Below are 13,553 nucleotides of genomic sequence, written 5' to 3'. Positions count from 1 at the left end.
TTAGGAAATATCCAATGTTAAAATCACAATTATTTAGCATAACCAGCACTAATAGCTAAGGTTGGTAGCTTCAAATATCAGAAGGTGCAAAACACCATCAAAACTTCTACTGTAAAGTTGAAAAAGTCAGGATTTAAATCCCCCCCCTCCCACCCTCGTCTCCGGGGACATCGGTTCCAACGAATACCTTCTAGATCCCCTCATTTCAAACTAATGTGATTTTTTCTCGTAGGTATAATTCTAGCGATGTTCGTACCTCTATTACCCTTGATGACCTCATGCTCTGTGACTTTAATGACATCTCCTTTCTGGAAGGAGAGAAGCGTAGACTCGTTTGCAGAGTAGTCCCTGATGGCTCTTACAAACTGTGAATCCTCTTGTTGGAATGTTATGTACCCATCTATCATGTTCTTCAGTTGAACAGCCTTTACAGGAGGAAAAAGAAAAACGCATAAATTAATGACAAACTTAAGCAGGGTGCATTTACCTCAGGATGTATTTACCAGCTTAAATTTCTCTCGCCATCAAAAGCAACATCAACACTCGTGTGACTAAACATCTTACCGAAAATGAGTTAGGAATGTCGAGTTGAGCGGCGTATTCTTCAGTTCGACAGCTGTGCCCGACTCGCTTAATACTTTTAAACAACTATGGCAATAACCCAGCTCTACTTTGATAGGAATTTACCACCTTTACGCTAAAAGATTATGAGCAATATGTGGCATTTCAAAGAGATATTTTATAATATCATTATCATAAATACTTTTATTTAACAATAAGCAACAATTTTATTTGATATCAGGGGAGACATGCAAAAACAAAGAAAAGAGAATGTCTGATCCTCATAAATATTGTGATCTTCATTTTCCTTTTTTTCAATTCCGTTAATTTCATATCAAAAATATTGGTGAAAACTTTAGACCTAAAATATCTTTCTAAGGTATACTCACCCTTCTTGTGTAGAGAGGAACAATGCTGTCAGATTTTGTGATGATTCTGAGGTTTCCATGAGTTGTGGCCTTCACATTTCGCAATTCCGAGAACCTGTTTAACAAATACAACCGCATGTTGTTGTCAATTTTTCACATGCTCTTATTATTAAGGTGAATATCTATCAATAAAACAGTATGTGTAGGCTTTAATAATGGCCTGGAAAGATGCCTGAAGTTTTGACTAATTAGCAGGTTCACAATTGTTAACAAACTGTTTTATCTACTGCAAAAAAAAGCCTGTGCAGGTGAATGTATAAAGTTAGAGGGCCTGAGATTTGTGATCCTAGCAGGATCTTCAAAGGCAAACAGAAATGAAAGCAGATAGCAGGTCATATCGAAGAAGGTTCTTTGATGATCAAGATTGTAGGTGTAATAGATTAACTAAACAGTTATACACGAACCACCAAATAGAAGAGAAGTATAATCTCAATCATGCGTATTGAATGTGTTTTATTATTTTGTCTCACCCTGTACTGAAGCGGGATCCCGACAGTAGGTCGAGCTGTCCCCAGTTCATACTTTGTTTCACTATGCCCAACCATGTTCTTCATAGGTATAGGATATTTTCGTACTCTCATTTTTAAGATGTTTGCAAAATTTTGAAAGTACATGTCAGGTACCCACTATAAATTATAAATTCAACATTGTCTTTTGTTTTTTTATTCAAAGCAAATTCATGCAAGTGGGTTCTTTCGTATCTACATTTAGTTTTCCACCTTGGTTTTATGGGGGATTTAAAAAAATAAATAAATAAATAAAAAAAAAAATATATATATATATATATATATATATATTCCATAGCATACTAGCATCATTGTAAAACATTTAGTCTCATCTTACTCAAATGATTCTATTGTCCTGAGCTGGTCTTGCATTGGGTCCGTTGACCTTTGAACCAGGACGATGCTGTGATGTGATACACCGATGTAATCAACATGGAGATTTCTGCTTCGGCTCTAAAGAAAGACAAATATGTTAACAAAAATGACAATCTTTTCAAATTCTGTTTGTGACCTTTTGTTATCAAATTCTACACTTTAACAAATGACTGCACTGGGACCAAAGCTTTGAAATTTATTAAACTAGGATCATTTTTATTTATGATTATTATTATTTATTATTAACTTTAAATTACATAAACTTTCAAATTCTGTTTGTGACAAGCTTTTGTTGATCAATTCTACACTTTAACAAATGACCAAAAATATGAAAGTTTATAAACTATGACGGTTTTTTATTCAATAACTTAAATGACATTAGTTTTGGTTGACAGTTTCTGCAATTGATTCTGGTCATCCTAGCACACACTTCTGCTCTATAACCAAACCATTTCTTGCTCTTTGAAAATCTGTTTAAAGTTAGGAATTAGCTTTCCTTAAACCTGGTTCTGAGTAAGATATGTAACACAGACACCAAATAAGTGGGCCAAAACAGTGGACCCCTAAATTCTACAATTTACACTCATAGAAAAGAATTGCAAACCTGTTAGCAAACTACTTATCCACTAAACAGCCTGTGTATCATTAAAAGAATATGTAAAAGTAAGTGGGCCTGACGTTTCGATCCTAGCAGGATCTTCTTCAGAAGCTGAATGACAAGTTGTCAGTCAGCCTCTGAAGAAGATCCTGCTAGGATCGAAACGTCAGTCCCACTTACTTTTACACAGAAAAGAAGTGTATCAGTGACTTACTATGACTGGAAAGAATCTACAGAAATAAAAGCCAAGCTGTCGAGCTTTCTCTATGATGTCGGGTGCAAAGTTCATCTTGGCACTGATGTTTAACTCAAATATATCTCTCTCCTCTGAGAAAAAAAATTAAACAATCAAAAGTATGAGACAAAAGTGAAATTAGCAGTTGATATATTAAAGAAATACCGTTTGGTATTAAAAAAATTTTTGGAATGTGTACACATGCTATGTTAATGACTATTTCTAGCATTTTTGGTCATAGGACAGTACATAAAATTTATTCTAGGTTATAGCCGATTCTCACCCGGAGAGCTTGGTCACATATCACGGTTATACGTTTTTAAATACGCAAACAATATCCCAGGTAGTAGCTCAACAGAACTGAACTCCATATAGACAGAGCTGTGAATTTTGCTTCAGATAGCCGTAAGGGCCGCTGCTTTTACGTTAGCTGAACCAATTCTACATTTAACAGAACATCTGTCATAGACTCACGCAGCAGGGACCTCATCATTCTCTTCTCGGCCTTGGTCATTCGGATGCAATTGTTCGAGTGAACATCGACTACGATTTGTCTGAAGATCAGCTCTTGAACCAGGTTGTTGTTCACAATTTCACCAGGAATGAATACCTAGAATGTAAACACGGTCAAAAAAATATGGTTTATTAACTGAATGAAGAAATGAAAAAACTCTCTCAAAGAAAAAGTCATCAAAGTGAAACAACACAGTGATAGCAAGGAGTACAATATTTTTGCTTTTTGGTTGAAAAGTGGGACACTGTTCCTCCCTCCCCTTTGAAGAAAATTTGGGATGTTAAAAGAGGCCTACATAGCTTTTCCCACCATGCATGTGGGGCTTAAAAAGTGGCTATCAATCATATTCAGCCAGTTGGGTCAGTTTTCTAATGCTAATACCTCTCTAAAATGTCCTCACATACCAAGCTTCAAAGCACTCATATTTACAGTTGGAACTGTTCCTTATCTTTTGGAAACCTCAATGAGGTTCCCCAACTGTGAACAAAATCAGCAGAGGGTACCATATCATATCGGTCATATGTAACAAATCACAAATCGTGACAAGATGTTGCTATGAGTTTTAGTACCGTCTACATGGAGTCACCAGCAGTAGCATGATGGTACTATGAGTTGGTAACTAGAGATACAAACAATTCTTTTTCTTGGTAATTTTGAAGAAGAAAAGAAGCATGTGTCATTCTGGGAATTCTCAAGAAAAAACAAAATTTACTTTTAGCACTTTAAACGTGTTTTCTAAAACATGTGTTTTCATTGGGCGAAGCTGCACAAGTGAAATTAATTTGTGCCAATCATCCAGCGTGTCTGCTAACAAATCCACCTGATGTGTTTTGCATGCTTGTCCATGAGCGCTTTTACGTTATAGTGTTACTTTTTAACTTAGGAATATTTTATACTGTACAGATCAGCAAATATATAGGCCCTATATGATTGTGCCATCTGTTAGAATGCTGGCCAAACCCCATTGGTATTCAATAGACAGACTGGTATCCACAGCCTGTTCCCAATTATTGTCACAATGTGTATTAAAACTAACATGAAACGTACTCACCTCTTTACGGACTTGGATAGTCCACGGTACTCTGTGGTAACCATACGTACTCACCTCTTTACGGACTTGGATAGTCCACGGTACTCTGTGGTAACCGTACGTACTCACCTCTTTACGGACTTGGATAGTCCACGGTACTCTGTGGTAACAGTACGTACTCACCTCTTTACGGACTTGGATAGTCCACGGTACTCTGTGGTAACCGTAGTAATCTCCTTGGGTTCTTTTGTATAATCTTGTCTGGATGTTCTCATAGTCCTTGAGTCTGATGACATGAGCTGCGGTGACAACAGTGAGAGCTGGAGTCGCCACAACCTCAGGCTGAAATCAGAGACAACACACAAAGTTTTAAACAAAACAGAATACCTCTGTGAATTGTAGCAAACTGATGGACAGATTCCATGTTTATTATGTGGTATCTTGATTTGGTCCTGAGGAAAGAGAGTTTGAAATTGAGCGGCAAATATGACTTCATCAATCCTCTGATTTATAAAAACGATGATTAAGTTCAACAAAACTTAGTGACCGGACTGTAACCTGCAGCTGCAGAGCAGTCCAGGGGTGAGCTGGACCGGGACCTAGGCTGAGTTAGGCTACGCAGGGTGTAGCTGTTAAACCTGGGAAGGGTTGAGCCATGAGCAAAGCCTATTGCTGGGCAATCCAGGGGTGAACTGGACCGGGAACTGAGCTGCATGGCATCATATGGAAGGACGAATAATATAAATTTTTTCCCCCAAAGTTTTTCATATCAACAAATCACTTTCAAGAAATCAACAGGAAAAAAAAAAAAAAAAAATCGTTTTTTTCTACTTTCCCTTTACTTTCCTTTTGATCTATTTTTTTTTATTATGCATAAGCTAACATTACCATTTACAGACATAGTTTACAATCAGTATATATGATATTAAACAGCATAATCCGGATAATATCAGTAATCATAAACTGTCAGTATACCGAGACAAGTAGTTACACACTAACCTGGAGAGTAACTGTCTTCTTCTGTCCCAGCATCTCTTGTTTCCTTTGGATCAACGAACCCTTAGTCTTTGTCTTTCGCTGCATACCTTCCTGTCTAGGGGGCAGAGGGGGTGCGGCAGGCTCCTGTGTCCTCCTCAGAATGGGCATGGGTTTTTGTGCCGGTGGTGGAGACAGTGGTGGAGGTGCTGGTGGAGGCGCTGAAGGTGCCAGAGGCTTGGGTTTCTTTGTCTCCTTCTTAGCCGGTTCCGGTGCTCTCTGTACAAATCTACTTTGTAATAGTTTCAATGCTTCTGCGTGCTGGTCTGGCTTCCGGGCCGTCTGTTTGGGGAGCTGCTTGACAGGTTCTTTGATGGGCCTTGCAGCTGGCGGAGGTGGAGCTGCTTTCTTCCTGGGGACCACCAGTGCTGGTTTTTCCGTCACATGACCCACTTTCTTGGAAGGTTCTCTAGTCTTGGTGGGTCTGAGGTTGCGAGATTGCCGCGCTAGGTCTTCCACTCTGATTTCAAATGTCTCTGCAGAGGAACCCTTGGCGCTCTTTGAAGCATCGCCGATCTCCCGACCCGGAACGACTTCTTCCTTGTAAACGTCCGCCTCACGTGGTGGCCAGACCACTTTACCGACCCGGACGGTTCGGGCCCTGTTTTTCTTATCCTTCTTGAGAACGATAAGTTGCCCTTTCCTGTTTCTGAGTGTCATAGGTGGCGCATCATCATTATATACAGGTGGTGGCGGTGGTGGGGGTGGGGGTGGGGGAGGTGGTGCTGCTGCTGGGGGCCAGGGAGTATCGGTCGGCATTTGGTGCAGCATAGCATCCAGAGAAGCCGAATTCGACCCGTCCTCCTCTAAAACGTCTCCGTACGATTTTAACACCGCCGGTGTCTTGCGTCTGTTTTTCAGAGCCGAGGGTTTCGGTCTTTCCATCTCTTCGTCCCGATCCGTGCTCGGTATGACTTCAACTTTGTCCTCGAATTGGATGGACCGTCTGTTCGAGCCCTGCATATCGTCTGGCCACTTCAAAACACTTTTGGGTCGCGAACTCTGCTTGGCCTGCTTCTTCAGTTCCTCAATCTCTTTCTCCATTTTAAGAATTGTGGCTGATTGGGGGTCTGGCTGCCATTTTGGTTTCCTCTCAGATGAGTGACGATCTTCCCTTTGCTTCAGGTCAGTTATTTCCTTCTGTAGCTGTTGAATGGTCTGATAATCTGGAGAACTCTCCTGTGACTTTCCAGAGGTCTGTAAAGCTGCCATCTGTCGCTGTAAATCCTGTACCATCTGTTGTGTTTGCATAGACTGCATCTGTAGCTGTTGGGCCTGTACAAAATTCAAGGGGAAAAACTAAATTCATTTCACAAAATGTCAACGTGACATTTAACAATATTTCTTTTTTGGTTTATCAGGCAATGACTGTTTGTATGACGAGACATTGGGGTAACAAAACCTTGTGCATCGCTAGCCACTTATCCATTGAACATAGCGACAAGTAAAAAGAAAGGACAACACTGCAAGAAACATATTTTTGAAACCTTGCTAATTTTAAACGGAAACCCTTTTTACAGAAATAAGCTCTGCATATAGGATAGTTATGCAACCATGTTTCTCAACAATGGTTGGCTCTACGATATTAGTAGATGGTTAGAAGAGGTTGGGGGGGGCGGGGGGAGGGGAGGGGATATGACAGGGACAGGATCAAAGCAAATGATAATAAGTTTGACTTGTAGTCCAAGTTATCCTGGAAATACAGAAATAAGGGCATAACAGTCCACTCTTCCTCATAAAAGAAACATATTTGATGATTAAGGTCACTTCTGTGATAAAATGTAACGATATCACATAATTTAAATATATCTCTTAGAATGCAAAATGATTTCAAGACAAGTTCTCTATTTTCTCAACCCTCACCATCATGTTAGATGTAAAACAGAATATGTGTCTTACTATCTATGTAAGCTTCAATCATATCCTTACCATGAGAGCTTATCATGACAGTGTAAGATGTACATTAAACGTTACCTTACCATGAGAGCTTATCATGAAAGTGTAAGATGTACATTAATCGTTTCCTTACCATGAGAGCTTATCATGACAGTATAAGATGTACATTAAACATGAGAGCTTATGATGACAGTATAAGATGGACATTAATCGTTTCCTTACCATGAGAGCTTGTTGTAAGTTGTCTGCTGTGTTCTGGGGCGGTGCTTGCTGCTGCTGTGGCATCATGGGTACAACCGCTGATAGAACAACAAACGAACAGACAAACAAACAGAGAAAATTGTTTTGGTGCTAAAAGTATGCAAAAGTAAGTGCTCTTTGCCACGAGATATTCACGGTTCTCACTCAAGTTTATCAGTACAGCAATATATTAAAACATCAGAAGCTTAATTCTGTTGTTGTTGTTCACGATGGAAATGACATAATTATCTCTTAATAATTACTTACCGATCTACATTTACCAAAAAAAATCAGTAATGGAGACTCATCTATCTAGTCAGAGTCTCTCTCAGAGTCTCTATCAGCTTAGACACCCTTGCAAAACGTGTTGATACAGATGATATGATCATGCTTACAAATTTGCAAGGAGGACTATGTTACAATATGAATGTAAGAACAATTTGTAAGCAGGACTATGTTACAATATGATGTCAGAAAAATTTGTAAGGAGGACTATGTTACAATATGAATGTAAGAACAATTTGTAGGCAGGACTATGTTACAATATGATGTCAGAAAAATTTGTAAGGAGGACTATGTTACAATATGAATGTAAGAACAATTTGTAAGCAGGACTATGTTACAATATGATGTCAGAAAAATTTGTAAGGAGGACTATGTTACAATATGAATGTAAGAACAATTTGTAAGCAGGACTATGTTACAATATGATGTCAGAAAAATTTGTAAGGAGGACTATGTTACAATATGATGTAAGAAGCTCCCAGCTAAAAGGTAATTGCACCAGGCAATGTTTGTATGTTAGTTTCAACTGTTGCTACTGAGTTTGTAAGATCTAGAAGATACCCAAGCCTCAGTGTCTGCCATGTTTAATGATCAAAAGACTTACATTTGGAGAAAAAAAACTTGTGGAAAATACAAATGAACTTTTATATCTTGCCACTCTACTTTTGCTACTTATATTTTGATTTTTCACACCTTTTGCTTAGCTGTTATCATAGCTTCTATAATTGATGGATAATGGAACAGTGTATATCCTCTGAACAAGACCCTTGGCAATAGGGGAAGATATTGAGTTTGTAGTTTAACTCTTGATAATATCAATGTAATATTAAAGTTGCTTTTCATGATGGAATATATATTAATAACATTAAAGATGAGTTCATGAATAGGTTGAACCAATGTGCTAGCATTCATGCTCCTTTAGAAAGAAGATATATGGTAGTACCTGGCATTTGTTGTTGGAAAGGCATATAGTTAGGCTGAGGATACATCATTGGTGCCGGCTGGTAGGCTACAAAAATGAAGAATATGGAGAAAAAACATTCACTGTCATTTTCATCTATAGCAACGCAAGCTATACATGATATTTGTAAAAGAAAATAACAATTGTTCTGTCATATAATATATTAGTGAGATAATTTTGAACCATATCAAAACCAAAATTTCCTTTCATCATCTAAAAATGTAAAACGGTGAAAAATGAGGAGATGAAAGCAACTGTTTACCTGCATACACAGGCTGTGGCATAGCTGTAAGAGGGTTATAAATAGGTTGTCCTGGCACTGAAGATGAGAAGAGCAGAAAATAAACACATTAGAGCCGAATAAAATCAAAAATTTTAAGTGATTTCTGTCTTTGTGGATAAAAACGATTTGAAATAAATTCGATTGTAAACTTTCTATCATGTAGAACAAATTTCTTTAAAAGTGTATTAGAGTTCTACCAAACCAGAGAGGCATTATCCAGCATCCGGGCATATTACTTATCTGACACTTATTCTCAAGGGCGTAGGAACCGGGGGGGCTGGGGGGCGCCAGCCCCCCCAGTGAAAAATGTGGGGGGCGGAAGTATCATTCCGCCCCCCCACTCCGCAAGTCAAAAAACCCCTTTTTCATTTCCAAATGAGAAAAAAAATCTCATTTGGAGCACCAAATTGCATTTAAGGCCAGGTGAAAATGCAAAATTCTTTACAAAATGGAGTGGGAGTTGAAGTGTGCTATATTGCACCAAATTGCATCTGAGGCCACCTGGAAATGCAAAAAAAATCCAAAGGGGAGGGGGACACCCCCTCCCCTTAGACCCCTCCCCCAGGCCGGCCATCAGTCTTCAGCCCCCCCACTCAAAAGTACCTTCCTACGCCACTGCTTATTCTGTACTGTAGTCACTACTCAAATTCAGATACAACATTTGAATTTCCACCCAAAAATTTAGGTACTCGCTACTCATATTTGGCACTATAAAAAAAAAAATATAAAAAAATAAAAAACACATTGCTGCATGACCTAGCATGATCTTAAAGCTGTAAATGCGGCAATTGATCATAAGTTTTAGTACTTGGTGGGTGTCATAATGAACTTTCCCAGAGGTGAGTTATGAGTCCTACACTGACATTGAACCCACACCCAAAAAAACAAGCCACTAAATTGTTACTAGACTAGTTTTCAACAACAACTGCACACTTTTCATGAAGAGAAAATATCCTAGCAAGAGAATATTTCATTTAAGCAGCTCAAAGAGATAGCATTTAACTGAAGATATACCCAACGCCTATAGGTATTAAGTTTCTTGGTCTATGTACAATTGTCAGCTGTTACTTGGTGCGTACTTTGTTGGTTCATTGTTGGACCAGCTGGTGTGTCCCCGCCTCCTCTCAAGGCCTGATCGACTTCATAGCCGTCATCGAGTCCCATGCCACCATCGAAATCTATGATGGATTGAAACAGACTACCGACGAAGTCCGCATCCCTCTGGGCATTGCTTATCGCTGGGTAATCCTCTGGGGGTGGAACAAACGAAGACGGCCTTTTCCTCTTGACTTCGGCGTAAATTGGCTCCCCGATCGCGTCTCTCTTTCTGAGACGATCCGCTTGCTATAATTACGGTAGAAAATAAAATATCGGAAGAGCATATTAGTCTCGACCACCAGAGGAGGGCACAAAATTGATTGGGTGAGCCACGGTGAGATCTTGTACCCAATCCATGTGACGCACACTCGCAGATGTAAGTTCCTGTGACCAAAATGGACATCTTTAGCATTTAGCATTAGGATATAAAAACATCAGAAAGTTTCACGGGGGTCATCTGTTACATTTCAACATCCCTGTCGTAAGTAAGAGCTAAATGCAACCACCTCGACCCATACACATTCCATGACTCATCTATAGCCATAGGCTACGGTTTCACGGTTTTTCCTCATTAATATGATTTTGAAAACCTCCTTGCAGGCCGCAAGACGTTTTCTCGAAGACCGCACTTTGCCCGACTGTGGTCTAAACATATAAAGAATAAAGAGTGAATTTTGACACAAAGTCGTCTGAAATGTGAATGATAGTTACCTGTCTGGGGTACACGACCTACCTCCCACATGGCCCCTTCCACTACTCCTTAACCCATCACCCATGACTGTTCAGGTACTCACATATTTTTCTATTGCATAGTCTGGTTTGGGGTACATTGCTGGGTAAACTCCATTAGAAAATTCCTCAGTGCCTACTGAGTTGACTTGACCAGTTGCTCCAAAGGTTGGTTTATTAAATAGATCATGTAACCCATTAGCAGCACTGCAAATGATGAAAAAAAATGCTCAATGTAATTTTTTTTTATAAAACCCATTTTAAATTTGATGTGAAAATCATTTGTAGTCTACTTTAGAATATAAGAATTGGGGCAAGAATTAGATAATTTATACTAAAAGCACAATTTTGGGTCTGATTATCCTTCATAGTGTAATAGCATGGAATTTTGAACTGTCAGAGGTAGAGTATGGTGGTGGTAGTGTGTGTGTTTGGGGGAGGGGGGTGGGGGAGGGGAGGGGGTATTTAATAAAACTATACTAACATGTTTTCAAGATATCAATAATGAGGGCCGTGGAGGCTTGAGGGCGTGGCAGGGTAGTCAGGGATCAAAAGAAGAGGAGCAAAAATGGTAAGAAATATCACAATTTACCCAAAAATATACACTAAATGATTACAGGTGGTCAAACAATTGGTGGTCAAAAAGATTAGAGGAAAAGGGGGTAAGGTACAGACAGGATTGACAATAGAGTGTCAGGGGGCTACCGTCCTGGAGTCCAGGGTCAACAAGTGGGTCCACAAAAATATGGTGAGGGCCTGTGAAATTATACTATAAAGAGTGTTGTCAATATTTATACTGATGGAGAAATGAAGGGAGAGCAAACAGGGGGTGGGGGAGGGGGGGAAGGTAACATTATTGTCCCTGGGGCACTACCCAGCTGTCGACATCTCTGGGCATGGATAAAATGTCGGTCTGACACGACCTGATCCTGATCATACGTACCTCCCTCCTTGATGTGAAGGATTCCTTCTTGATTTGATCTCACTGACATTCTCAGAGGACACGATAAAGCCTGGTTCATTGGTCTCCATGTTGGGCGGTATCTCGACCTCGCTGACCAAGTCCAGGACGTAATCGCTACCGGCCAGCTCACAGCGTACTCCACCTTCTAACATACTGATAGACCAACCATTGTTGGCACTCGTGATACCCCTACAAAAGATATATGGTTAACGAGTCAATTTTTGCAAAAACACAAATTACACATTCAAAAGCATTCAGTGAAGAAAGCTGTTGTGGAAGCTAGAAATTTAAGGTACAGAGGTGAAGAGAAGAGAAAATAGCATCCAATACAGATCAAGTCGGGTTTATGATAACTTGATCTGCATCAAGACTGGTCATTATTGAGAAATAATAATTACAAGAAAATGGACTGGAATTGACTACAGCATAGGGGTTTGCCGGAAAATTTGAAGTGACACAGAACATGAAGCTAAAGGAACATGTATGGACTTTGTGAATAAATAAAGAAACCAGTAGCAAGCTATATTAGAACAAACAAATCCCCTGAGGTTTAAGAGTACAAAACATTCCTGCTTGCGACACCTTCAAAACCTACTTGAGAAGTTCACCTTGACATACTTGCATATTACTTGATTAAAGAAGTTTGAAAGGAATTGACAAAGGTTTTTCTAAAATAAATATCACAAATTATGATGTACAATACCTCTGTTGTAAGAGGGCTTTAGCAAAATCATTGCCCGTCACCCATGAATGGACTTCATGGTTGAGCATTTTCTTGTCATTGAACCACGTGGCAATAGTCATCTTGCCCATCAGTTGGTGCGCCTTCCACTCGAGGAGGGTGGGAGGGTACGGCCGGGCATCTTCAAACTCAAATGCGTAAGGATCCATCGTCAGCAGTTTGTGTTGGCAGTAAGCCTTGTAACCTTCAAAAGCATGGTCTGACATAAACCTGTGTACGAAGTGTAAACCGAAAAACATATGGACATCTAAATCTAAATATATCAGACAAGACTGACCGATCGGCAGAAAGGCCCAGCTGACTGTCGGAAACTCTGGGCTACGTGACTGACCGACTGAATGCTTCGCTGACCGTGCATGGCAGGCCGACTTTCTCCATGAATGATTTGGCAGACTCTCTGACTGAAATACTGACCAATAACTGAATGAATCAATGAGTGAATGGCTGGCTCACTTTCTGAATACAGGACACACTGTCTCGACTGAAATGTTGACCAAAAGACTGTCTAAACTGTACGACTCATTGAATGATCGGCAGACCAACTCACTGCCTGACTGACAGACTGACCTAATGACTGACAGCCTGACTCACAGATTGACTGACTAGCTGTGACTGACCTTTATCACTATACCTCCATAACTATGCACAGTAAATGAAAGGCAACCGTGATTTATATCAACATGCAGCTAAACTGAATACACGAATACATAATTCTTTCAGTACATATGATGTCATTCTTATTTCGTTTCTGATATGTATTTCTATGGCAACCACATCTAACATACATTGACACAAGTCATTATTGCTGGAGGATAAATTCAACCCTTTTTTAAATAATTATTTCAAAATTGCTTACAAGTTTTCATTGTAACTTGTCATGTTTTATATTCTTTGGGCTAATTATTAGACTCCCAGTGAAGAGTTAGTATGCTGAGGGGGCTGCAGCTTCACTGCAGCCAGGCTGTGTAGGACATACATCATTTGTGCCCCAAAAATTTCACACAATAGACACACAATACTGGTCTGCAGAGATAAATTCTACTGTTTGCTGATATTGATTCACCCTTGCTGCA

General features: G+C 39.6%; 1 protein-coding gene across 1 annotated transcript in view; it reads right to left on the bottom strand.

The window, feature by feature from the left end:
* LOC139960320 (unconventional myosin-XV-like) overlaps positions 1 to 13,553 on the bottom strand; it is a 61,833-nt gene that overhangs the window by 21,852 nt on the left and 26,428 nt on the right. Inside the window, exons 25-38 of the mRNA XM_071958612.1 lie at positions 12,442 to 12,690; positions 11,718 to 11,927; positions 10,840 to 10,981; positions 10,027 to 10,291; positions 8,927 to 8,983; positions 8,647 to 8,712; positions 7,401 to 7,477; positions 5,247 to 6,557; positions 4,431 to 4,589; positions 3,178 to 3,313; positions 2,683 to 2,795; positions 1,833 to 1,948; positions 951 to 1,044; positions 257 to 425 (exon numbers count right to left, since the gene is read on the bottom strand). Coding sequence (XP_071814713.1) covers positions 257 to 425; positions 951 to 1,044; positions 1,833 to 1,948; positions 2,683 to 2,795; positions 3,178 to 3,313; positions 4,431 to 4,589; positions 5,247 to 6,557; positions 7,401 to 7,477; positions 8,647 to 8,712; positions 8,927 to 8,983; positions 10,027 to 10,291; positions 10,840 to 10,981; positions 11,718 to 11,927; positions 12,442 to 12,690 — 3,164 coding nt within the window. The remainder of the gene's footprint in view (positions 1 to 256; positions 426 to 950; positions 1,045 to 1,832; positions 1,949 to 2,682; positions 2,796 to 3,177; positions 3,314 to 4,430; positions 4,590 to 5,246; positions 6,558 to 7,400; positions 7,478 to 8,646; positions 8,713 to 8,926; positions 8,984 to 10,026; positions 10,292 to 10,839; positions 10,982 to 11,717; positions 11,928 to 12,441; positions 12,691 to 13,553) is intronic.

Source organism: Apostichopus japonicus, chromosome 19, assembly GCF_037975245.1.
Source record: "Apostichopus japonicus isolate 1M-3 chromosome 19, ASM3797524v1, whole genome shotgun sequence".
Lineage (NCBI taxonomy): Eukaryota > Metazoa > Echinodermata > Holothuroidea > Aspidochirotida > Stichopodidae > Apostichopus > Apostichopus japonicus.
This window is presented reverse-complemented; position numbering and strand designations above follow the sequence as displayed.